The sequence below is a fragment of the Solanum verrucosum genome, unplaced genomic scaffold (genome assembly GCF_900185275.1).
Source record: "Solanum verrucosum unplaced genomic scaffold, falcon-dt-bn FXZP01000049.1, whole genome shotgun sequence".
NCBI lineage: Eukaryota > Viridiplantae > Streptophyta > Magnoliopsida > Solanales > Solanaceae > Solanum > Solanum verrucosum.
The window spans coordinates 4,141,061-4,167,696 of record NW_026020221.1 but is presented as its reverse complement, the minus strand read 5'-3'; the positions used below and the strand labels follow the sequence as shown (position 1 = coordinate 4,167,696).

Sequence of the window (26,636 nt, the reverse complement as noted above, 5' to 3'; positions counted from 1 at the left end):
AATAAATCCAAACAAGGATTAAATCCCTTGTATATATTCATTCATTGATAAACAAACAAATTATTTGATTGTACAACAAAACTTGGAAACAAGGAAGAAACCAAAAAAAGAATACAAACAATCTTAACAAAGTGAACTGTACATAGAGTTCTGTGTCCTCTTCTTTCTCTCAGGTTGTTAGAAAGTGAACACTCTTTATCTTTTCTGGAAGTTGAATGCCTTAATGGCAAATGCAAACAGGAAGGCGAAAACAACAGGCCATGCAACGATTATTGCTGCAACGACTCCTAGAAAATCATGCTTAAATCCAAAATAACGCCCCAAGAATTGTTCCACATTTTCTTCTTTGCTAAGCTCAGTTTGGAGGTCTCCGAATTGTGATGCAACAAGACCATACAAGGTCCACGCGACAGGGCAAAGCCAATAGTACCATCTCCACCATATTGGAATTCGCTGTTTTAAGCAAAACAGACAAAGACAACATGTCATTTTTCCGAAATTCAGTTTAGTTTAGGTGGATAAAAAGAAAGATGGAAATGAAGGATTTTCAAAAACTTACAGGTCGGGGAACGATGAATCCTGAGAAGAGATTCCATACTGCATAGAAGAAGGCCGCTACTATAGAAGCAACGTTTTGATTCGGGGAAATAGCCACAGTCATCATGCCATAGAAGGTGAAGTACAAGAGAGTGAAGTACATGATGAATAAGTACCAAAAGAACTTGGCAACAGTCCATTCGAATCCGATCATTGCATACACAATTATACCATAGAAAGCTGCCTGTACAAATACATAAGGTATTTCAACGATAACCTGTCCAAAGGCATAAGGTAAAGCAGAATACATTCCAGCAGCTCTTTCTCTGTAAAATACAGTACGCTCAACGGCTACAACAGGCTGGACTGATGATGAATTTTGTACACCAAGGAAGAGAGTTGCAGCATACATAGATCCCATGGCATTAAATAGATCCTGGCTCTGACTCCTGTGATCAATAAAGATCGAAAAGTTTAGGGAAAAAGTTACCTATTTTTCAAGTTTATATTTACTTACTGTGATTTTACTTACACTCTGCTACCAAGATCCCAGAACAATGTGCCAAAGACAAGTGCAAGGATGACTGTGAAGATGAATCTAACTGCCGTGTAAGATGGATTACGCCAGTATGACAAATGTTGCTTCCAGAGACATGCCATACATTGAGTCCAGAAAGGCTGTGAAAATTGAGTTTCAAAATGTAGATCCTTTGTACCAGGACGAGGCGTACTTAATTCAACAATTAAGGCTTTGTTCCTCTTGTAGAGCTCTGATTTCTTGTACAAATCAGCAAAGTCAACTCCTAACATCATTTCCTGAGAAGCGGATGTGACTTCTAACATCCAAGTTGCTGGATTGTAAGCCTCTTTAATCTTACTAACTTCAGGCAATGACTGAACTCAACACGAAACTAATATTAGTATTTGATTATATAAACTAGGAAAAAGTAAACACATATTTTTATCAAGACAATGGCAGAAGCTATTACCTCAAAGTATTTGATCAAATGACAAGAATAGCGACCCAGAGGACCAACATATATCTCCTGTCCTCCTCGTTTCATTAGAAATAGCTGCAAAGCCATGTTTCATTTTTAGTATCAGGTGGCAAAGAGAAAGAGGTACCAAATATTAGCTATTTAGCTTAATTGTGTTGGAAGGTTAATAAGCTCACCTCATCAAAGGCTTCAAAAATGTCGATGCTAGGCTGATGAATGGTACAGACGACGGTTCTTCCTGTATCGACAGTGTTCCTAACAGCTCTCATTACAATGGCAGCAGCTCTTGCATCCAACCCTGAAGTTGGTTCATCCATGAAAATGATAGAGGGGTTTGCTACCAGTTCAACTGCAATGGTCAGCCTTTTGCGTTGCTCCGTTGATAGACCATTGACTCCAGGCAATCCAACTAAGGCTGATCTTAAGGGAGTTAGCTCCACAAGTTCCATAACTTCCTCAACAAACATCTGCAGAGTAGTGATATATCAATTATGCAATTGCCCTGCCTTACATGTTTCTTTAATTTGTTTGACCAATTTTATGGAGAACGGGTTGAGGGGAGCTGACCTTTCTCTTGTTTTTATCAACATCTTGAGGTAAACGCAACCAAGCTGAGTAAACCAATGACTCATAAACTGTAATATAAGGCGAATGGATGTCATTCTGCTCACAATATCCAGAAATACGTGCAAACGTTTCTTGCTTCTTCGGATATCCAGAAATCTTGATGTCACCATCAATATATCCTCCTGTTTTTCTTCCGGCCAACACATCCATCAATGTTGTTTTACCAGCTCCACTAACGCCCATCAAAGCTGTGAGAACACCTGGCCTGAAAGCTCCACTCACACCTTTTAGAAGTATCAATCTATCTTCAGTGGAACCTTGGTCTTTTATTTCCTGCAATTCATTCAAAATTGTTAAGTTAGTTGTTCATAGAAAATAAAAGCCTTACAAGTCACGAATATTATTCATGAACAGTTCTGGAAAGTTACCTGAGGCATGTCAACGGAGTATACAATGTTATCAAAAGTGATTGAATGCGGTTCAAATGGAAGAACCATTCCCCTCTTCTTGTCCTGACCATCAGTTTCACTTCCCTCAATGAGTCTAACATTCTCACTGTCTTCTGATATTATAGCTTGTGGCTTACCAAAAGCTGAAGATGTTTAAGAAATATGGTATTAGGTCGTAGTATATGTCATCGTTCATTTTATGTTCTTTTCAAGGGGAATTTAAAGGCATCAGAGATACTCACGGTTCAGGTAAGCGAGTCCAATACTGTAGCAGAGGTTGAAGATTATTATGTATCCGATAAGTGCCCCAACACCTATCCAGTACCAATATGCATCTGGAAAGAACCCTCGAGATCTTACTACAGCATGTCCAAGTGGCTCAGCTCCATTTTGCGCAATCTGTTTAAATTAAGAGTGGATATGAGCTATTTGCATGTCGTTTGGAATAAAAACACAAGAATTTAGCTATTTGCATGTGGTTTGGTATAAAAACACTTACATGTTCCCATTTCTTCCCATCAAATTCATTCACAAGAATTGAATTCACAGAATACATTAATGGTGAGATCCAGTAACCCCAGATCCACCATTTCTTCACATCATCTGTAGTATCATGCAAAAAAGAATATAAATAAAGGAATGATTGAACAAGAAAAATAATTTTTGCGAACGTAATAAAACCTACTTCTCGAGAGGACAAATCCAGACAATGCAAATTGCAAAACCAGTGCAAATGCTCCAAATGTGGTAGCGACTCCCATTGTTCTCCCTGCTGCACCAATGAATCTGAACAATCCCGATGCCATCTGGTGTACTAGTACGAGAAGCAAGAATTGTTTGAACAATCTGCAAAGCCATAGTCCCTTAAAAATCATGAAATTATATGAAGGCCATCTAATTATTACTCTGAACAATCTTTTTTTTTTCTTTTACCTTGAAACATTTGGATCAAACCCCATGACATAATATGTAAGAAATGTCCAAAGACCAACTTCAATAAATGTTATTGGGATTTTGAGGATCCATGTCAGAAGGGCATAAGCCCATGAAGGATAAAAAAGAAGGTCCCTTTGCTTGAAGTAGACTGGAAGCTTTAAAATCGTCAGGTTGATCTCAGCCATTCCATTAAACATAATCACAACGACTACGAAAAAGAGAGCACCAGCATACATCCCTCCATCATCCATATCATCTCGGGGCATCTTAGTACGGAAAAAGACGGTCATCATTATAAATGCCATTATCATGAGCTGAGAAAACAGAACAGAAACAAAGATTATTTGTAATTGCCACATGGTCATGATATGGAAAACATTTTTATATTACTAATAGACTAAGTAGTAAGTACCTGAAAGAGCTTGAATATGTAAACAAATGAGTTCCTCTTCATTAGTAAGAATTCTCGGTCAGCGCAGACCTTCAACAGTTGTTTCGTCCCTATACCATACTTCTTAGTAGACAAAGCAGCAGGGTGGCTTTTGGTCTTGTCATATGGAGTTGTAAGCTCATCAGCGAGTTTCTTTCCAACATGGAAAGACTGATATGCCTCAGCAAATTCTTTTGATGTGATAAACCTATAAGGCTTATCCTTCTTAGCCCAATATTGTTGTTGATCCTTCTTTGACGTTACCTGCAAGAAATAATTTAAAACTTCATTCTTGTATGCCTAAGACATAGTTAACTACATAAAAGTTTGGTATATCTAATAGATTAAGCTTTTATGGTGGTCACACACTTCAACATAGTATCATAATAGGTTGTTGGTTAACTCTCATCACCCTCCATCAAAAATAATCAGAGTGGTACATGAAGAGACACATTGAAGACATAATGAACTATATTGTAAGACACAGTTCAATACAACATCATAAACTTCGCAGGTTATACTCTATTGTAAGACATACCTCTTGCAAAAAATCTGCCACACCTTTCCTCTCAGGGCACTTGAATCCCATGGATTCAAAGAAGTCAAGAACGGCTTCCCGAGGGCCCTGATAGACAATGCGTCCATCCGACAACAGAATGATGTCATCAAATAAATTGTAAGTCTCGGGGGCTGGCTGCAACAGAGATATCACAGCAGTTCCCTTCAAGAGCTGCACTGATTGTCTTAACGAATTGACAATGGAGAAAGTAGTTGAACTGTCCAATCCAGTTGAGATTTCATCCATGAAAAGCGCCTTTGATGGTCCAACAAGCATTTCACCTGTCGTTACACGTTTCTTTTGCCCCCCTGAAATACCCCTTAACATTTCATCTCCCACCATAGTATCAGCACAGACATCCAGTCCCAAAATCTGGAAATGGAAGTCAAATTAGTAACATCCATAAGATAGGTTATCCACTACATCAAGTTAAAAAGCACTATATACACTAAATCCTTATTAAGCGAAATAATTGAATGTTGTAAATGTTACCTTAAGAACATAATCTGTAACAATGTTGGCTTCCTGTCCTTTTGTTACTGAAGCCTACATTTCCAAAAAACAAAAAAAATTATCATCTATAAATGTAAATATAGTAAAGGCTTTGGTATTATTCCCTTTCATGTTTTTCTGTTGTATTCTTACCTTCATGTAGATATCAATATCATGATCTGGCTTGATATTAGCAGCTTTCTCTCTTCTTGATAGTTCAGCCAACATCTCTATACAAGTTTTCAGAAAAAACAAAGCAATTAATGATTGTCTATATATTTTCAGTGCCCAATTAAAAATAAAACTCAATGATAATTCGTACACTTACCAAACGTTTCTTAGTTATAAGAAAAAAATACTAACCATATCTAGGGCCAACTCCTTGGCATCTTGCAGAAAATTCCAAAGTTTCCCTTACAGTCATTTCTCCAATATGCAAGTCATATTGGCTGATATACACAGCTGTTTTTTGGGGAACAAATTCATGTAGTTCATGCCCATTATAGGTCACATTCCCAGTAACCTGATTTCCATAGAAAAGGGGAAAACTTTTAAAAAAAAACTATCTTATTTATAAAAGGGTTCTACTTCTATGAATTAACTGTGTAAAATATTATAGTATCAAGCTATGCTGTTCGAATTCTTAAAAATGTCGACGGGTGTGTGCGGGTACTTCAAAAAGTAGTGCATATTTGAAGGAGCCGACAGACCATTTTTGGAGAGTAAGAGCAACATAGATATCAAGTCAATTTTGAGGTAATTAAAGGCTATGTTGCTCGGACTCTTCAGTATGGAGCCGTACCAGTGTAGGATCCTCTATAAATACGCTCTTTTGGAGGATCCAACATGTACCCGACATCTTTTTTAAAGAGTCCAATTAGTAAACTAAAATAAGATAGCAATCTTCTACAGTAGGTCAAATGTAATGATTCCGTAAGAAGTCAATTATATAGTCAGTGAATATAAGATATATATTTTATATAATACATAAAATTTAAAGAAAGGAGGTGAAAAAGTTGAATTTTTCTGAATTTTTAAAAAAAAATTACCTTTTAAAATTACTTTAATTTTTTACTTAGTTTTTATGAAAGAAGGAAGTTAAAAAATATTACTGACTGCTACTATAATGAATTTTAATATACATGAAATGAAGGAAAATATACATAGTATATTCGATTAGGAAAATACCAAACTTGCCCCTATACTTTAGGTAGGATCTTTGTTCTATAAGGGTCGAAGGGTAATATGTGATTCAAAGGTTAACGATAAGTGCAAATTTATTCGAAAACTTAGATGAGGGCTAAATACAAACAATTTCCATATAACCAGTTTCTCAAAGTACAAGGGTAAATTTAGTCTTTTTCCCATTATCTATAATATATTTGGTATTGAAAATCTTACCTTTAGAGTAGGACCAAGTTTTCCAGCCAAAGCTAATAACAAAGTAGTCTTTCCAGAACTTGGAGGTCCCAAAAGTAGAGTCATCCTTGAAGGCTTAATCATACCACTAACATCATTGAGAATTGTGATTTGCCTCTTTCTACTTGGAAGTATGTGAATAGAATTCAAGAATGTCTTTGGAGCAAAAATTAGAAAGAAAAAAAGAAGTTAGTTTCAACAACAAAGGAACAACGGCATAAAACATCCCATGTTTGCAGGGTCTGGGGAAGGTCCATGTAGACAATCTATCATAATGCAAGCATTAATGACTGCTTCACGATTCGAACCCGTAACATATAGGTCACATGGAAACAACTTCACAATTGCTCCAAGCTCCCCCTTCCTTAATTTCAATTAAAAGAAATAGAAATATTAAAATGTTTGCCTTTTGTATTCATATGTTTACCTCAACAAAGTTGGTCATGAAGTTGATAAAAGTAGGCAAAGCTCTGCTTCCTACATATGCATCTGCCTCAATGTTTAGATGTTCATATCTCACTTCTATTGATGGCAAATCAATCCCAACTCTGTAAATTTATCCAATGAGAGGGAAAAAAACCACAAGTTAAATACCAATCAATTAAAAAATAGAAAAGGGAAACTCAACTCATAGTTAGAAAAAAGAAGAAGAAAAAGTCGAAATTTCGATGCACTAAGTTCTGGTTATGCCTAGGTCTGCGGAAGGACCAAGGATAGAGCCACAATTGTGGTTAAGGGTTCGATACTAGTAACTTTGGCTTAAATAATGTATTTGTATTAAAAAAAACTTTTAATATGTACAAATAATCTATTCAGAACCAGTAAGTAAAAAAATTGTGGTTCAGAACTCAACTTTAGGTCCTGTTTGGCCACGAAAATTGTAAAATTTGAAAAGCATAATTTTTGTTTCCAAAGTGAAAAATGGTATTTGGAAATTGGAGTTGTTTTTGAATTTTTGTGTGTAATTTGGAGTGACCCCTTGACACACAACCACAACTCTTCTTATGCACTGGGTCAAGAAAGGGCCGACATCCATTTTTTCAAGAGGTTGTTTTCATAACTTGAACATGTGACCTTATGGTCACACAACGACAACTCTTACCATTACACCAAGATATCCCAAAATGAAAAAAACAAACTATATATACATGAAAAGTTCAAATAATTTCACTTACGTCTGAATTCTGTCCTTGAGTTTCAACAAGAACTTCTCATTATCTTCATCAGCAACCTTGACAAGCCTATCAAGCAAACGCTTCCTTTCTTGATGTCCAATATCATTTGTATCAACTTCAGCAGCAGTTTCACCTTCTTTTCCAAACAATAAACCTTTTCTCATCCGATCAAACGTTGGCAATTTTTCCAATGCAGCCCATTTAAGAGCCTCTTCATCATCCTCATCTCTTGCTGAGCGTGAAAATATCGAGCGGCTAGAATCCGCCCTCATACTTGCCCTCATACTTGCCCTCAAACTACCTCTAAAATTGCTAAGATTCGCCGACTCCATCACGAACCAATGTCCACTCGATCGATCAGAAGGCTAATCTTTTTTTAGTTCTCGTCAACTCTAACAAGAACTCGTAAACTATGCAAATGATGACTTCTCGTCGTGCCTAAAAATGAAAATTTTGTCCCCAATACTTCAAAATTGTCCAAATGAACATAACTAGAGTATTGGGAGATACCCAATATATATATATTTATTTTTTTGTGTGTGTGTTCTTTCATTTGTATGATGATATGGTTATAAAGAACAAAAAATATATTTTGGTGTCAATTTGATTACAAGGCAGAGCACATATATAGCAGCAAGCTCAGGATATATTAGCGCAAATATAGTCTTTTTATTAAACTATTTCTTTTAGGTGAATATTTTGACTTTCTAGATTATGAGGAAAATCTAGAATACCCAAATGTCACCAACCAATCAATATCAATATATTATTATGCTAAAATATGAATGGGTGATAAGGCCAAACTGCATGAAGTAAATTGATGATATATATATTTTTTCATTATAATTTAAGAAATAATAATAAAAAAATTAATTAGAGATAAGAAATACTCCATCCGTTTCACAAAAAGTGACCTGATTTGACTTGACACAAAATTCTAAAAAATAAAGAAGACTTGTGATCCTAAATTAAAGTTACGTGAAATATACTAAATTGCCCTTCAATCTTGTGAATTTAAACATGTGACTACTGTGAAAAGCTGAAATTAAAAATCATTCTTTTTTAAACGGACTAAAAAGGAAAGGAGATCATAACAATTATTCCTACACAAAACTTGGAATTTAGTAAGGAATTAATTAAAAAAATACACAGTAATAATAATTTTAAAAAAAAGTCTTCAATTTGTTTACCTATTAGAGTATCAGTACCGCTGATTTGTAGGGATTTATATATATATAGTTAGCTTATGAGTCTCTCTCAAAGAGTGACTATTTTGCTTCACCGCCACCGTGGAAGGAGACGGAACAGCTTTTCCGGCCGGAAATAACATCTCCGGTGACTGGGAAAGAACTGTGTGGTACTCCACGCGCCGGCGCGTGCTCCGACCGAAGGAATCGCGGTTGTATCTCCGATATGGCTCTGTAAAATCCGGTTAGAAGTGTTTGAGAATTCGGAACTGGTGAAGATGGAAGTGAAGATGTTAATTTTTGGAGAAAAAAGTGGCTACCTCATAGTTCATTATATAAAGTTGAACAGTTTTGTGTAGTATAATATAAATTAATGTCAGTGTATCTCACCAAATTGTCACTTGGGAGGCCATAATAAATGCGATGATGCGAATATTTATTTGTTCTATTTATTTACATCAAAGTTAAAGGATATAGATGTCTGAAGTTAAGTTAAAAAATGTGTTTATATATTATAACTTTCAATGTAACTTTTGATCACACAAAGTATCCTCTCTGATTACTTTGTAACAAATATTAAATTTTGAGGTTGTTCAATCAATCTTTTCTATCACCTTGTCATATGAATTAAATTAGTGAAGCGCGGTTATAATTTATTAGTGAACTCATGGATTGGTTGGTTGTACTTTTTAAAATATTACACCTTAACTGGATAGTTGTTACTCATTATATGATATTATATTATTAATTTAAATATATGTTTGTTTTGTCTGTTACTTAATTTTTATTATATCATATTTTTAATTCATTTTAATTTAATGATTATATATATATATATATATATATATATATATATATATATATATATATATATATATATATATAAAAATTGTAATTGACCATTAGATAGTAAATTTGAAACCACAAAATATAAAATAATAATTTAAATATAATTTAACACTCATAGTTGTATAATAACTATTTTAATGATCGAAAAAATGAACTAAAGATATTTTATTGAAATTCTAAATACAAATTTGACAAATCGATGACCTTTTATTACTCATTCAATATTAATTTTCTCTATTGCTACGTGATTTCCTATCTCATTTAAACCTCATAATTATATAGGAAATTTTAATAATTAGGTATGTTAAGACAATATATTTAGAGGGAAAAAAGGGAATTGCAAGAAAACTAATAGATTGATGAGAGGCATTTAAGGAAATGAAATAAATGACAATAATAAGATAAATATATTTTTTTATTTGAAAGAAGACGGAAGAAAGAGAAAAAGAAAGAGACCTGAAGAAATGAAATAAATGCTAATAATTAATGAGGAAAGAAATAATTCTGAAGAAATGAAATAAATGCTACTAGTTAATAAGGAAAGAAATATTAAGAGATTTTACTGTAATTCTTAGTAAAAATTGGAGAAAACGGTTAAATTATTATTCAATCAATATTAATATTCTCTATTATTACGTGATTTTCTTCTTTATTCAAAACTCATAATTTTATCAGGATTTTAATAGTGGAGTATGATAAGATGATTTTATTTAAATTATAAAAAAAAAAAAGTAAGAGAAAAAAGTGGCAAGAGATGCATTTTAAGGAAATGAAATGAAATAAATGACAATAATGATGAAAATTATATTTATTTTTAATTTGGAAGAAGACGAAAGAAAGAGAAGAAAAGAGAGATTTAAAGAAATGAAATAGAACTCAATAATTAATGAGAATAGAAATATAAGTTTCTACAATTTTTTTGTTAAAAATTTAAGTAAAAGGTTTAAATTTTTTGAGAAATTAAATAAAATAATGATACTGCCCAATGAGATATGTCCACTTTAGTAGAGTATATATAGATATAGATCTTTAGAAGAGGAAAAGATAGAAAGATTTTAGTAATATATATAGATATAAATCTTTAGAAGAATAAATGTGAGTCCATTTTTGTTGGTTATTGATGCTCAAATCCATTTGTTTTATAGGTAAATCTACAAACAGTTGTGGAAAACAAAAAAGTTTCTTATCTTTTCATTTTTTTTTTACTTAAATGTATAGTAATTTAAGAGATGCTTTTAAAGGGAGGAGATTGGTTGGGTAAAATAAATAAATAAATACAAAATGCTAATTTATATATATTTTAAATATTTAACTTAAGTAAGTACAACTAATTTATAGTCAACCAATTATCTTGAAATAGGAAAACACTGGTATTATGCTAATTTTATCTATATTAATGCTTATAAGAAGAAAAGTGATTAATTTTATAATGGTATATATCAAAGAAACACAAAAGGTTAAAAAAAAAGGAAAAATCTTTTTGGCCAGAATGATAGTTTTTCTATGTTATTTTAACTTTATAAATATTTTTACCCTTTTAACTTAAATACATTTTAACTAAAAAAATGGAAAAAAGATCAGTTTATTTTAAAATAAAAAACAAATTAAAGTTTTTTTAATTTTCTGGCCAAATTCTAGCCAAATTTTTCCATTTAGCACTTCCCTAAAAAAAAAAGTACTTACTAAGAAGATAAATGCAAGGTTAAAGTAATTTAGCAAAATTTGAACGTCACTTTAAATGCGGAGTTAAATGTGATTTTTAAATCATGAATATGTTTAATGACGTTGGCCTTCAATTTGATTTATGTTAGTAACTTACTTCTCTATCACCTTGTCATATGTATTAAATTTATCAAAGTTGGCCTTCAATTTGATTTATGTTAAGTTAACTTACCATACATCTTTAAGTGTAATATTTTATTCTTTTTCGATCATTGACTATTTCGTGATTTTACTGTAAATCAAGTTATTGTTAAACAACATGTATATGATGACCTCTGCATCTTTGGTGGATGGGATTCTCGGTAAGTTGTCTGGTTATCGTATCTCCTTTTTTGAAGTACATTGTTGATTAAACATCCTTCTCTACCTCTATTGAAGAAGCTTTGTCCTGTGTTTCAGAATATTTCTTCATTGAATTGTGAGTTATGTCGATTTGCAAAACATCATCACATCTCATTATCTCCAAGGATTGATAAGTAGGATGAGTCACTCTTAAGTCTTTACTCACTTTTGTACTTTCTGTGTTGAATTTAAAGCTCAATTCAATGTTTCGGTACATATTCTAAAGTAGTTCAAGAGCTAAAGGATCATTCTGCATTGTACAAACTAGTAGTAATACTTTTCAACATTGAGAATAGGATTTGTGGAGGGGAAAGCAAGGAGAAAATAAATCCAAACAAAGATTAAATTCCTTGTATATTTTCATCTATTAATAAACAAATCATTTGATTGTACAACAAAACTTGGAATTAAGCAAGAAACCAAACAAAGTAATAAAAAAAATTTAAAAAGTGAACTATATATAGTAGTTATGTGTCCTCTTCTTTCTCTCAAGTTGTTAGAAAATGAACTCTCTTCTATCTTTTCTGGAAGTTGAATGCCTTAATGGCAAATGCAAACAGGAAGGCGAAAACAACAGGCCATGCAACGATAACTGCTGCAACAACTCCAAGAAAATCATGCTCAAATCCAAAATAACGCCCCAAGAATTGTTCAACATTTTCTTCATTGCTAACCCTAGTTTGAAGGTCTCCGAATTGTGATGCAACGAGACCATACAAGGTCCACGCGACAGGGCAAAGCCAATAGTACCATCTCCACCATATTGGAATACGCTGTTTTTAGCAAAACAGACACAAAGATAACATGTCATTTTTCCGAGAAACAGTGGATAAAAAGAAAGATGGAAATGAAGGATTTTAAAAAACTTACAGGTCGTGGAACGATGAATCCTGAAAAGAGATTCCATAGAGCATAGAAGAAGGCAGCGATTATAGAAGCAACGTTTTGATTAGGGGAAACAGCCACAGTCAGCATGCCATAGAAGGTGAAGTACAAGAGAGTGAAGTACATGATGAATAAGTACCAAAAGAACTTGGCAACAGTCCATTCGAATCCGATCATTGCATACACAATTATACCATAGAAAACTGCTTGTAAAAATACATAAGGTATTTCAATGACAACCTGTGCAAAGGCATAAGGTAAAGCAGAATACATTCCAGCAGCTCTTTCTCTGTAAAATACAGTACGCTCAACGGCTACAACAGGCTGGGCTGATGATGAATTTTGTACACCAAGGAAGAGAGTTGCAGCATACATAGATCCCATAGCATTAAAAAGACCCTGGCTCGAACTCCTGTGATCAATAAAGCTCGAAAAGTTTAGGGAAAAAATTACCTTATTTCAAGTTTATATTTACTTGTCAATGTGATTTTACTTACACTCTGCTACCGAGATCCCAGAACAATGTGCCAAAGACAAGTGCTAAGATGACTGTGAAGATGAATCTAACTGCCGTGTAAGATGGATTACGCCAGTATGACAAATGTTGTTTCCAGAGACATGCCATACATTGAGACCAGAAAGACTGTGAAAATTGAGTTTCAAAATGCAGATCCTTTGTACCAGGACGAGGCGTACTTAATTCAGCAATTAAGGATTTGTTCCTCTTGTAGAGGGCTGAATTCTTGTACAAATCAGTAAAGTCAACTCCTAACATCATTTCTTGAGATGCGGCTGTGACTTCTAACATCCAAGTTGCTGGATTGTAAGCCTCTTTGATCTTACTAACTCCAGGCAATGACTGAACTCAAGAGGAAACTAAGATTAGTATTTGATTATATAAACTAAGAAAAACAAACACATATATTTTTTTGTTAATGTACCTCAAAGTATTTGATCAAATGACAAGAATAGCGACCCAGAGGACCAACATATATCTCCTGTCCTCCTCGTTTCATTAGAAATAGCTGCAAAGCCGTGTTTCACTTTTAATACAGGTGGCAAAGAGAAAGTGGAAACAATATGCTTGAAAGGTTAATAATCTCACCTCATCAAAGGCTTCAAAAATGTCAATGCTAGGTTGATGAATGGTACAGACGACAGTTCTGCCTGTATCGACAGTGTTCCTAACAGCTCTCATTACAATGGCAGCAGCTCTTGCATCCAACCCTGAAGTTGGTTCATCCATGAAAATAATAGAGGGGTTTGCTACCAGTTCAACTGCAATGGTCAGCCTTTTGCGTTGCTCGGTTGATAGACCATTGACTCCAGGCAATCCGACTAAGGCTGATCTTAAGGGAGTAAGCTCCACAAGCTCCATAACTTCCTCAACAAACATCTGCAGAGAGGAATATCAATAATCGTTTGATAGAGTGTATACGAGTGTTTCTTTAATATGTTCAACCAATTTTATGGAGAAATGATTTAGGGGAACCGACCTTTCTCTTGTTTTTGTCAACATCATGAGATAAACGCAGCCAAGCTGAGTAAACCAATGACTCATAAACTGTAATATAAGGCGAATGGATGTCATTCTGCTCACAATATCCAGAAATACGTGCAAACGTTGCTTGCTTCTTCGGATATCCAGAAATCTTGATGTCACCATCAATATACCCTCCTGTTTTTCTTCCAGCCAACACATCCATCAGTGTTGTTTTACCGGCTCCACTAACGCCCATCAAAGCTGTGAGAACACCTGGTCTGAAAGCTCCACTCACACCTTTTAGAAGTACTAATCTATCTTCAGTGGGATCTTGGTCTTTTATTTCCTGAAATTCATTAAAAAATGTTAAGTTAGTTGTTTATAGAAAATAAAGTGTTACGAGTCACGGTACTATTCATGAAAGGTTACCTGAGGCATGTCAACGGAGTATACAACGTTATCAAAAGTGATGGAATGCGGTTCAAATGGAAGAACCATTCCCCTCTTCTTGCCCTGACCCTCAGTTTCACTTCCCTCAATGAATTGAGCATTCTCATTATCTTCTGATAATATAGCTTGTGGCTTACCAAAAGCTGAAAATGTTTAAGAAATATGGTATTAGCCCCGTTTCCCCGGTAGTATATGACATCGTTCATTTTATGTTCTTTTCAAGGGGAATTTAAATGCACCAGAGATACTCACGGTTCAGGTAAGCGAGTCCAACACTGTAGCAGACATTGAAGATTATAATGTATCCAATAAGTGCCCCAACACCTATCCAGTACCAATATGCATCTGGAAAGAACCCTCGAGATCTTACTACTGCATATCCAAGTGACTCAGATCCATTTGGCGCGATCTGTTTGAATTAAGAGTGGGTATGAGCATCCATATATGAGAAAATTAGCTATTTGCATGTGGTTTGGAATAAAAATACTTACATGTTCCCATTTCTTCCCATCAAATTCATTCACAAGAATTGAATTCACAGAATACATTAATGGTGAGATCCAGTAACCCCAGATCCACCATTTCTTCACATCATCTGTAGTATCATGCAAAAAAGAATATAAATAAAGGAATGATTGAACAAGAAAAATAATTTTTGCGAACGTAATAAAACCTACTTCTCGAGAGGACAAATCCAGACAATGCAAATTGCAAAACCAGTGCAAATGCTCCAAATGTGGTAGCGACTCCCATTGTTCTCCCCGCTGCACCAATGAATCTGAACAATCCCGATGCCATCTGGTGTACTAGTACGAGAAGCAAGAATTGTTTGAACAATCTGCAAAGCCATAGTCCCTTAATAATCATGAAATTATATGAAGGTCATCAAATTATTACTCTGCACTGTATTTTTTCTTCCCTTACCTTGAAACATTCGGATCAAATCCCATGACATAATATGTAAGAAATGTCCAAAGACCAACTTCAAAAAATGTTATTGGGATTTTGAGAATCCATGTCGGAAGGGCATAAGCCCATGAAGGATAAAAAAGAAGGTCCCTTTGCTTGAAATAGACTGGAAGCTTTAAAATCGTCAGGTTGATCTCAGCCATTCCATTAAACATAATCACAACGACTACGAAAAAGAGAGCACCAGCATACATCCCTCCATCATCCATATTATCTCGGGGCATCTCAGTACGGAAAAAGACGGACATCATTATAAATGCCATTACCATGAGCTGAGAAAACAGAACAGAAACAAGGAGAATTAACAATTGGCATATGGTTATGAAATGGAAAACACATATATTTCTAATAGACTAAGTAGTAAGTACCTGAAAGAGCTTGAATATGTAAACAAATGAGTTCCTCTTCATAAGTAGGAATTCTCGGTCAGCACAGACCTTCAACATTTGTTTCGTCCCTATACCATACTTCTTAGTAGACAAAGCAGCAGGGTGGCTTTTGGTCTTGTCGTAAGGAGTTGTAAGCTCATCGGCGAGTTTCTTTCCAACATGGAAAGACTGATATGCCTCGGCAAATTCTTTTGATGTGATAAACCTATAAGGTTCATCCTTCTTAGCCCAATATTGTTGCTGATCCTTCTTTGATGTCACCTGCAAGAAATAGTTTAAAATGTCACTCTTGTATGCCTAAGACATCGTTAACTGCATTAAAGTTTGGTATAACCAACAGATTAAGCTTTCATGGTGGTCACACACTTCAACATAGTATCATAATAGACGAAGGTCGTTGGTTAAGTCTCACCACTACTCATGAAAAAGAATATAATAGTGTGCTCTCTCTAACAGTTTAAACTCTTAAATGAGAGATGATCACCTACTTCAACGCTATAATCGTGTTGGTTATATTTTATTGTAAGACATACCTCTTGCAAGAAATCTGCCACACCTTTCCTCTCGGGGCATTTGAATCCCATGGATTCAAAGAAGTCAAGAACATCCTCCCGAGGGCCCTGATAGACAATGCGTGCATCTGACAACAGAATTATGTCATCAAATAAGTTGTAAGTCTCAGGAGCTGGCTGCAACAGAGATATCACAGCAGTTCCCTTCAAGAGCTGCACCGATTGTCTTAGAGAATTGACAATGGAGAAAGTAGTTGAACTGTCCAATCCAGTTGAGATTTCATCCATGAAAAGCGCCTTTGATGGTCCAACAAGCATTTCACCTGTCGTCACACGTTTCTTTTGCCCCCCTGAAATACCCCTTAGCATTTCATCTCCCACCATAGTATCAGCACAGATATCCAGTCCCAAAATCTGTAAACGGAAGTCAAATTACTAACTATAGGTAACGTCCATATGATAGGTTATCTGCTACAACAAGTTAAAAAGCACTATATACATTAAATCCTTATTAAGCGAAATAATTTGGTATTGTCAAATGTTACCTTAAGAACATAATCTGTAACAATATTGGCTTCCTGTCCTTCTGTTACTGAAGCCTGCATTTCCCAAAAACAATAAACATTATTAACATCTATAATAAAAGATTTAGTATTATTCGCTTTCATGTCTTTCTGTTGTATTCTTACCTTCATATAGATATCAATATCACGATCTGGCTTGATATTAGCAGCTTTCTCTCTTCTTGATAGTTCAGCCAACATCTCTATACAAATTTAGTAAATGAATCAAAACTTGTTTCAGTCTAATACACTATAGTCAGTACTATTCGTATACACTCTATCAAACAATTCTTAGTTATAAGGAAAAAAAATAGAAGAAGAAAACACGAACCATATCTTGGGCCAACTCCTTGGCATCTTGCGGAAAATTCCAAAGTTTCCCTTACAGTCATTTCTCCAATATGCAAGTCATGTTGGCTGATATAAACAGCTGTTTTTTGTGGAACAAATTCATGTAGTTTATGTCCATTATAGGTCACATTCCCAGTAACCTGATTTCCAACAAAAAGGGGGAAAAACTTTAGTAGGGTTCAACTTCTATCAATTGACAGTATAAGAAAATTAAAGACTATGGTGCTCGAATTCTTAAAAATATTGGCATGTCGGATACTCCCAAAATAGTGTTATTTTGAAGAATCCGGCACAGGTGCAACAATATTTTGAGAGACTATGAGCAACATAGATTAAAGGCATAATCATAAACATGCCATTTAACTTGGGCTCGACTGACATCTATGCACAAGTAGGCATCTAAACTTGTATAAAACTGAACAAATAGACCGAGTGAGTATGATATATTTGGAATTGAAATTTTTACCTTTAGAGTAGGATCAAGTTTTCCAGCCAAAGCTAATAACAAAGTAGTCTTTCCAGAACTTGGAGGTCCCAAAAGTAGAGTCATCCTTGAAGGTTTAATCATACCACTTACATCATTGAGAATTGTGATTTGCCTCTTTCTACTTGGAAGTATGTGAATAGTATTCAAGAATGTCTTTGGAGCAAAAAATTAGAAAAAAAGAAGAAGTTAGTTTCAATTTAAAAAGAAACAGACAGTCCAGTGCACAAAGCATCCCACGTTAGCAGGGTTCGAGGAAGTGTCGCACCTCACATGGTGAGATGTAGATAGTCTTGTATTACCCCAATACAAGGATTAATGACTGCTACCACGACTCGAACTCCCTCCTTAGTTTCTTTTAAAATATTAATAATTATTTTTTAATTTCATATTTTTACCTCAAGAAAGTTGGTCATGAAGTTGATAAAAGTAGGCAAAGCTCTGCTTCCTACATATGCATCTGCCTCAATATTCAGATGCTCATATCTCACTTCTATTGATGGCAAATCAATCCCAACTCTGTAAAATCATCCAAAGAGATTAAAAAAAAAAACAAGTTAAATACCAATTAAATAAAAAATAGAAAAGGGAAACTCAACTCATAGTTAGAATAAAAAAAGAAGAGAAAAAGTCAAAATTTCAATGCACTAAGTTCTCGCTATGCCTATGTCTGAGGAAGGACCAAGTTCAACACAAGGCAACAACTCTTATTATGCATGGATCAATAAAGGTCATTTCTGTTAGAGGTTATTTTCACAACTTGAACATTTAAATGTATGATCACACAACGACAACAACAAAACAAACTATATATACATGAAAAATTTAAAATTATGTGACTTACGTTTCAATTCTGTCCTTAAGTTTCAACAAGAACTTCTCATTATCTTCATCAGCAACCTTAACAAGTCTATCAAGTAAATTCTTCCTTTCTTGATGCCCAATATCATTTGTATCAACTGCAGCAATAGTTTCACCTTCTTTACCAAACAATAAACCTTTTCTCATTCGATCGAACGTAGGCAATTTTTCTAAAGCAGCCCATTTAAGAGCCTCTTCATCATCCTCATCTCTTCCTGAACGCGAAAATATCGAGTTACTAGAATTTCCCCTCATACTTGCCCTTAAACTACCTCTAAAATTGTTAAGATTCACCCCCTCCATCATGAATATTCACTCGATCGATCAAAAGGCTAATCAACTCTAACCAGAACTCGTAAACTATACAAATGAACTTTTTTTTGGTCCCCTATACTTCAAACTTGAGTATGGGAGATACCCAAAAAAATTTTGTGATTTTTTTTCTTGTATTATGATATGGTTTATAAAGAAGAAAAAGAATAGTTGGTGAGAAATAAGAGTCAAAGGCAGAGCACCTATGTAGCTAAAAGTTAAGGATACATTAACGCAAATGTAGTCCTTTTTTGACTTGACTAGATTGTGACTAAATATTGAAGAAAATCTAGAATAGTCAAAAGCCATCATTCAATAGAGACGGTCTCTTTTGTACTTACGTAATGCTAAAATATGAGTGGTGGAGAAGGTATTGGAGAAGCTAATAAAGTCAAAAAATACATTAAATAAATTGATGGTATGTAAAAAAAAATTCATTTATCATTTAACAAATAGTACTAATTATTTCTACACAAAACTTGGAATTCAATAAGGTAAAAATACAACATACATAGAAAATTAAAAAAAAAAAAAGTCTTCAAGTTGTGACATATACACAATTGTTGTGTCTTTTATCTTCTCTGGAAGTTGAATGCCTTAATGCCTAATGCAAATGTCAAGGCAAACATAACAGGCAACGCGGCGATCACAGCAGCAACAACGCCAAGAAAATCATGCTTAAATCCGAAGTAACGTCTCAAGAATTGTTCAACATTTTCATCATTGGTGAGAGGAGTTTGGATGTCTCCGAATTGTGATGCAACAAGACCATACAAGGTCCATGCAACAGGGCAAGCCCAGTAGTACCATCTCCACCATATTGGAATGCGCTGTTTTTAGTAAAAAAAAAAGAACATAACATGTCATTTTTCGTTGTTCAGTAATGTTTATAGGCATAAAATGAAGGATTTTCAAGGACTTACAGGTCGTGGAACGATGAATCCTGAGAAGAGATTCCATACTGCATAGAAGAAGGCCGCGACAATGGATGCAACGTTTTGGTTGGGGGTAACAGCCACGGTCATCATGCCATAGAAGGTGAAGTACAAGAGGGTGCAGTACATGAAGAAGAAGTACCATAAGAATTTGACAGCAGTCCATTCAAACCCGATCATTGCATACACGATGACACCATAGACAGCCGATTGTACAAATACATAAGGTATTTCGATGACAACCTGCACGAAAGTAAAGCTTCATAGATCAATATGAATCCTTTTTTCTAATCTCAGAAATTCACTCAACTATTACCTATAACGTTGAGTGACTTTCTGAGATAATAGTTGTTAGTTGAGTGACCGTATTTATAAATTAACTCCAGATTATGTATAAATTGTGACTAAATTGAACTGTCTGTTTACCTGTCCAAAGGCGTAAGGTATGGCAGAATACATTCCAGCAGCTTTTTCTCTGTAAAATACAGTACGCTCAACGGCTACAACAGGCTGGACTGATGATGAATTTTGTACACCAAGGAAGAGAGTTGCAGCATACATAGATCCCATAGCGTTGATAAGATCCTGACTCCGACTCCTGTGATCAACAAAGCTCGAATATTTTAGCTTAAATACTATAAGATGTTTTCTTTTAAAGTTAATATTTAGTTGTCATTGTGATTTGAACTTACACTTTGGTACCAAGATCCCAAAACATTGTGCCAAAGACAAGTGCAATGAATGTTGTGAAAATGAATCTAACTGCAGTATAAGCTGGATTACGCCAATACGACCAGTGTTGCTTCCAGAGACAAGCCATACATTGAGTCCAGAAAGGCTGTGAAAATTGAGTTTCAAAATGCAGATCCTTTGTACCAGGACGAGGCGTACTTAATTCAGCAATCAAGGCTTTGTTCCTCCTGTAGAGGTCGGAATTCTTGTATATATCAGCAAAATCAACCCCTAACATCATTTCTTGGGATGAGGCGGTGACTTCTAACATCCAAGTTGCGGGATTGTAAGCCTCTTTTATCTTACTAACTCCAGGCAATGACTGAACTCAAGACGAAACTGAGATTAGTATTTGATTATATAAACTAGGAAAGAGTAAACACATATTTTCCTTTGTTAACATACCTCAAAGTATTTGATCAAATGGCAAGAATGGCGACCTAGAGGACCAACATATATCTCCTGGCCTCCGCGTTTCATTAGAAATAGCTGCAAAGCCATGTTTATATTAGTATTCGGAAGCAAAAGATCAAAACGGAAACATGTATTTGTTTCATTGTCTTGGAAGGTTAATGAACTCACCTCATCAAAGGCTTCAAAAATGTCGATGCTAGGCTGATGAATGGTACAGACAACGGTTCTTCCTGTATCGACAGTGTTCCTAACAGCTCTCATTACAATAGCAGCAGCTCTTGCATCCAACCCTGAAGTTGGTTCATCCATGAAAATGATAGAGGGGTTTGCTACCAGCTCAACCGCAATTGTCAGCCTTTTGCGTTGCTCAGTTGATAGACCATTGACTCCAGGGAGTCCAACTAAGGCTGATCTTAATGGAGCTAGCTCCACAAGTTCCATAACTTCGTCAACAAACATCTGCAGAAAGGTAATCATTGACAATGTTAATGATTGCCATGGACACTTCATTAGAAGGTTCGAACAATTTGTAGTATAGATTATCACTATGGAGAAAGAATTTAGAGGAACCGACCTTTCTCTTATTTTCGTCAACATCTTGAGGTAAACGCAGCCAAGCTGAGTAAACCAAGGACTCATAAACTGTAACATAAGGCGAATGGATGTCATTTTGCTCACAGTATCCAGAAATACGTGCAAACGTTTCTTGCTTCTTTGGATATCCAGAAATCTTGATGTCACCATCAATGTATCCTCCTGTTTTCCTTCCGGCCAACACATCCATCAATGTTGTTTTACCGGCTCCACTAACACCCATCAAAGCTGTGAGAACACCTGGCCTGAAAGCTCCACTTACACCCTTTAGAAGTACCAATCTATCTTCGGCAGAACCTTGTTCCTTCATTTCCTGCAAGTCATTGGAATAAGTCAATTATTCACAGAAAAGAATAGCCTCACGAGTCATGAATACTGTTCAAAGAGTTGTGAAAAATTACCTGAGGCATGTCAACAGAGTATACAACGTTATCGAAAGTGATGGAATGGGGTTCAAATGGAAGAACCATTCCCTTCTTCTTTTCCTGACCCTCGGTTTCACTTCTCTCCCTGAGTTCAACATTATCAGCATTCTCACCGTCTTCTGATATCATAGCTTGTGGCTTACCAAATGCTGCAGTTATGCACTTGGTTTAGTATGTAGGAAGTTTCTTTTCAAAGGGAAAATAGAGACATCAGAGATACTCACGGTCAAGGTAAGCGAGTGCAATACTGTAGAAGAAGTTGAAGATTATCGTGAATCCGAGAAGTGCCCCACAACCTATCCAGTACCAGTATGCATCTGGAAAGAATCCCCTAGATCTTATGACTGCAGCTCCAAGGGGCTCGGTTCCATTTGGCGCAATCTATTTCAATTTAAGTGGATATCAGCATCCAACTATGAGAACATATTAACTATATGCACAATGTGTTACGCATAAACACTTACATGTTTCCAATTCTTTCCATCAAATTCATTCACGAGAATTGAATTCACGGAATACATCAGTGGTGAGGTCCAGTAACCCCAAATCCACCATTTCTTCACATCCTCTGCAGCATCAGGCAGAGTAGAAAATAAATAAAGGTCAGATTTCAACAACAACAATAACTATGCCTTAGTCCCAAACAAGTTAGGGTCGACCATAATTGAATAGTTCGACTATTACACATAGCATCAACGGATCAAATGAAACCTAGTGAATGACTAAATAATAGTTTCAAACACGAAAAAATATACCTCGTGCAAGGACAAATCCTCCTAGTGCAAATTGTAAAAGAAGAGCAAATGCTCCAAATGTGCTAGCTACTCCCATTGTTCTCCCCACTGCTCCAATGAATCTGAACAATGCTGATGCCATCTGGTGTACTAGTACGAGAAGCAAGAATTGTTTGAACAATCTGCAAATACAGTAGTCGATTAATAATCAAGTATTAATTGTGAAGGCCACCTGATTAATTTTTTAGTGCATTTTCTTAGCTTACCTTGAAACATTTGGATCAAATCCCATGACATAATATGTAAGGAATGTCCACATTCCACACTCAACAAATGTTATAGGGATTTTGAGAATCCATGTCGGAAGGGCATAAGCCCATGAAGGATAAAAAAGAAGGTCCCTTTGCTTGAAGTAGACCGGAAGCTTGAAAATTGTCAGGGCAATCTCAGCCATTCCATTAAACATAATCATAACGACCACGAAAAAGAGAGCACCAGCATATATTCCTCCATCATCCATATCATCTCGGGGAAGCTTAGTTCGGAAAAAGACACTCATCGTTATAAGTGCCATTATAGCAAGCTGAGAGAACACAACAGAAACAAAGAGACTATTACTATTTGAACATAGTTACGAGACAAAGACATATGTAGAGATATAGTTCTTATAGACCAAGTAAAAGGTACCTGAGAGAGCTTGAATATGTAAACAAATGAGTTCCTCTTCATTAGTAGGAATTCTCGTTCAGCGCAGACCTTCAACAGTTGTTTCGTCCCTATACCATACTTCTTAGTAGACAAAGCAGCAGGGTGGCTTTTGGTCTTGTCATATGGAGTTGCAAGCTCATCGCTGAGTTTCCTTCCAACATGGAAAGACTGATATGCCTCGGCAAATTCTTTTGATGTGACAAACCTATAAGGCTCATTCCTCTTAGCCCAATATTGTTGTTGATCCTTCTTTGATGTTACCTACAAGAAACAAATAAAAACTTCCATCTTTTAGAACCTAAACTTCATTCTTATATGTCGAAGACATATTTCACCATATAAAAGTTTTTTTGTCTAACAAGTTAAGCTTTTATGGTCAGACTCTTCAACATAGTATCATATTAGATAGAGCTCGTCGGTTGAGTCACATTGCCACCCATGGAAAAAGAATCAGGCCAACTCATAATTGGGTGCTCTCACTAAGTTTAAACGTTTAGATGAGATGATCACCTACTTTAACACTATAATCTTTGTTGGTTATACTTTATTGTAAGACATACCTCTTGCAAGAAATCTGCTGCACCTTTTCTGTCGGGGCATTTGAATCCCATGGACTCAAAGAAGTCAAGAACAGCTTCTCGAGGACCCTGATAGACAATGTACCCGTCTGACAACAAAATAATGTCATCAAACAGGTTGTAAGTCTCGGGGGCTGGCTGCAACAGAGATATCACAGCAGTTCCCTTCAAGAGTTGCACCGTTTGTCTTAGAGAGTTAACAATGGAGAAAGTAGTTGAACTATCCAATCCAGTTGAGATTTCATCCATGAAAAGTGCCTTTGATGGTCCAACAAGCATTTCACCCGTTGTTACACGTTTCTTTTGCCCCCCGGAAATACCCCTTATCATTTCATCTCCCACCATAGTATCAGCACAAATGTCAAGTCCCAATATCTGCACATTGAAGTCAGAAGCAATTATTGTTACTGGCAGATAAGTAGTCCAATAAATAAGACAAATTACCTCCGACAACAGATTAAAGACACTAACAAGAGAAATAAATTGGATATCATAAATTTACCTTAAGAACATAATCTGTAACAACATTGGCTTCTTGTCCTTCTGTTGCTGCAGCCTACATTTCCCAAGAAAGCACAAGATTATAAACTATTCGCCATGACGAAAAAAAATAATGTAAACTCAAGTCCCTAATATTCGATAAATATCTAGGCTTACCTTCATGTAGATATCAATATCAGGATCTGGTTTGATATTAGCTGCTTTCTCTCTTCTTGACAGTTCAGCCAACATCTCTACACAAATTTTAAGCAAAAAAAGACTTAATAAATGAATATTTACATGTTTTCACCAAAAAACCAAATACTCCCTCTGTTTCAATTTGTTAGTCGCTGATAATTTTAACTTTCCACGTGACATATTTAAGACCACAAGATTAAAAGACATTATGTTACATTCTACATTTCTTTAATTTAAGAACACAAGATTCAAAAGTCGTTCTTTACTTTCTTAAACTCCGTGTCAAGTCAAAACCAGACAAATAAATCGAAAACGCTGGGAGTATAAGAAAATACTAACCAAATCTAGAGCCAACTCCTTGGCATCTTGCAGAAAATTCCAAAGTTTCCCTAACAGTCATTTCTCCAATATGCAAGTCATGTTGACTGATATAAACAGCTGTTCTTTGTGGCACAAATTCATGTAGTTCATGTCCATTATAAGTCACATTACCAGTAACCTGAATTCACAGTAAAAATCGAAAACTTTAGTATATTTTTTCTATCTTATTTATATTTTAAAACTTCATCTATGTAAAAATCTCACCTTTAAAGCAGGATCAAGTTTTCCAGCCAATGCTAATAACAAAGTAGTCTTTCCAGAACTTGGAGGTCCCAAAAGTAGAGTCATTCTACAAGGCTTAATCATACCACTTACATCTTTGAGAATTGTTATTTGCCTCTTTTTACTTGGAAGGATGTGAAGAGAATTCAACAATGACTTTCGAGCAAAAAAAAAAATCGAAAAAAATTAAATTAGTTTCATATCAAAAGAACTAGAAATACTAAAGTGTGTATATTTTCATTCATATATATATTTGTTTTACCTCAACAAAGTTGGTCATGAAGTTCAAAAAAGTAGGCAAAGCTCTACTTCCTGCATATGCATCTGCCTCAATATTTAGATGTTCATATCTCACTTCTATTGATGGCATATCAATCCCAACTCTGTATTAAAAAAAATATACAAGTTAAATACCAATCAAGTAAAAAAGCGAAAAGGCAAAACTCCGATGCACTAAGTTCCTGCTATGCATCTGACTAAGGTTGGATCATGCTACGTCTATTGTACCCAGTCTTACCTTGCATCTCTGCAACAAGAGACTATGATACACTAAGTTCCCGCTATGCTTAGGTCCTTGAAAGACCGCACCATGTTAGGTCTATTATACACAATTTTACCTTGTATTTCTACAAGATAAGATTGTTTTCCCTACTTGAACCTGTGACCTTAGTCTAAAAAACTTTCCCTTAGACCCTATATTTGTATAAATAATTTATTCAGAATCTTATAAACTTAAAATCCTAGCTCCTCCTCGTACTACAACAACTCTTACCATTCAACCAAAATTTCGAAAAATTCCCAGAAATGAAAAAGATATATATATATTTGAAAAGTTGTTTTCACTTTACCTATCAATTCTATTCTTGAGTTTCATCAAGAACTTTTCATTATCCTCATCAGCAACTTTAACAAGTCTCTCAAGTAAATTCTTCCTTTCTTGAAATCCAAGATCATTTACATCAATTTCATTAGCTGCACCTTGTGATCCAAACAATAAACCTTTCCTCAATCGATCGAACGTTGGCAATTTTTCTAATGCAGCCCATTTAAGTGCTTCTTCATCATCTTCATCTCTCGCTGATCGCGAAAATGCATCAACACCATTGTTTCTCCATATTGAATTACTAGTACTTGCTCTTAAACTACCTCTCATACTTCCTCTCATACTACTACCTCTCATACTATTGAGATTTACTGGCTCCATATTGAACGATCCAACGTTCACTCAACTCTATCGATCAAAAGGCTAATCTCTTTTTTTTTCGTTAACTATTACAAAAATGCTATGTTTTTGTGATGCCCCGAGGGCTCGAA

At 35.2% G+C, this 26,636-nt stretch overlaps 2 protein-coding genes and 2 long non-coding RNA genes across 7 annotated transcripts in view; 2 read left to right on the top strand and 2 right to left on the bottom strand.

Annotated features, from left to right (window-relative positions):
- Positions 1-984, top strand: part of LOC125831780 (uncharacterized) — a 10,805-nt gene extending 9,821 nt beyond the window's left edge. Inside the window, exon 2 of the long non-coding RNA XR_007443190.1 lies at positions 799-984. This is a non-coding gene — a long non-coding RNA (uncharacterized LOC125831780). The remainder of the gene's footprint in view (positions 1-798) is intronic.
- Positions 116-7,909, bottom strand: LOC125831758 (pleiotropic drug resistance protein 1-like). The gene is made up of 19 exons (XM_049510948.1): positions 7,563-7,909; positions 6,815-6,935; positions 6,370-6,543; positions 5,332-5,491; positions 5,122-5,198; positions 4,969-5,022; positions 4,456-4,848; positions 3,900-4,181; positions 3,485-3,801; positions 3,237-3,397; positions 3,051-3,154; positions 2,794-2,950; positions 2,531-2,694; positions 2,103-2,435; positions 1,712-2,002; positions 1,527-1,610; positions 1,070-1,431; positions 560-986; positions 116-453 (listed from the first exon to the last, which is right to left on the bottom strand). Exons 1-19 carry the CDS (start codon positions 7,892-7,894, stop codon positions 196-198), a joined length of 4,251 nt encoding a protein of 1,416 aa, XP_049366905.1. The 5' UTR covers positions 7,895-7,909; the 3' UTR covers positions 116-195.
- On the top strand, positions 3,521-15,725 carry LOC125831781 (uncharacterized). The gene is made up of 2 exons (XR_007443191.1): positions 3,521-3,657; positions 15,578-15,725. It is a non-coding gene; the product is annotated as an uncharacterized LOC125831781 (long non-coding RNA).
- LOC125831757 (pleiotropic drug resistance protein 1-like) lies at positions 12,110-26,636 on the bottom strand. 4 transcript variants are annotated; one of them, XM_049510945.1, is made up of 20 exons: positions 26,171-26,636; positions 25,585-25,705; positions 25,305-25,478; positions 25,059-25,218; positions 24,699-24,775; positions 24,544-24,597; positions 24,024-24,416; positions 23,443-23,724; positions 23,022-23,338; positions 22,777-22,937; positions 22,486-22,589; positions 22,246-22,402; positions 21,998-22,170; positions 21,577-21,909; positions 21,171-21,461; positions 20,994-21,077; positions 20,549-20,910; positions 20,283-20,454; positions 12,533-12,787; positions 12,110-12,435 (listed from the first exon to the last, which is right to left on the bottom strand). In XM_049510945.1, the coding sequence occupies exons 1-20, from the start codon at positions 26,524-26,526 to the stop codon at positions 12,178-12,180; spliced, it is 4,284 nt and encodes a 1,427-aa protein (XP_049366902.1). In that variant the 5' UTR covers positions 26,527-26,636; the 3' UTR covers positions 12,110-12,177. The 4 variants fall into 4 exon arrangements, with proteins under 4 accessions (XP_049366902.1, XP_049366900.1, XP_049366903.1 ...); XM_049510944.1 differs by lacking the exons at positions 12,110-12,435; positions 12,533-12,787 and adding exons at positions 19,281-19,751; positions 19,845-20,099; XM_049510946.1 differs by lacking the exons at positions 20,283-20,454; positions 20,549-20,910; positions 20,994-21,077; ... (13 more) ...; positions 25,585-25,705; positions 26,171-26,636 and adding exons at positions 13,045-13,406; positions 13,489-13,572; positions 13,653-13,943; ... (12 more) ...; positions 18,147-18,267; positions 18,593-18,962 and having other exon boundaries at positions 12,122-12,435; positions 12,533-12,959.

What these genes read in the sequence shown, in the direction of transcription:
- LOC125831758 (XM_049510948.1), bottom strand. Translation starts at nt 7,894, where the DNA reads ATGGAGTCGGCGAATCTTAGCAATTTTAGAGGTAGTTTGAGGGCAAGT. An exon ending in TCATGACCAACTTTGTTGAG is followed by an intron (nt 6,544 to 6,814) that starts GTAAACATATGA and finishes TTTGCTCCAAAG; the next exon opens with ACATTCTTGAATTCTATTCA. An exon ending in ACATATTCAAGCTCTTTCAG is followed by an intron (nt 3,802 to 3,899) that starts GTACTTACTACT and finishes CTGTTTTCTCAG; the next exon opens with CTCATGATAATGGCATTTAT.
- LOC125831757 (XM_049510943.1), bottom strand. Translation starts at nt 18,915, where the DNA reads ATGATGGAGGGGGTGAATCTTAACAATTTTAGAGGTAGTTTAAGGGCA. An exon ending in AGGAGTTGGCCCAAGATATG is followed by an intron (nt 17,117 to 17,244) that starts GTTCGTGTTTTC and finishes AAATTTGTATAG; the next exon opens with AGATGTTGGCTGAACTATCA. An exon ending in TTGACAAAAACAAGAGAAAG is followed by an intron (nt 13,944 to 14,043) that starts GTCGGTTCCCCT and finishes TCCTCTCTGCAG; the next exon opens with ATGTTTGTTGAGGAAGTTAT.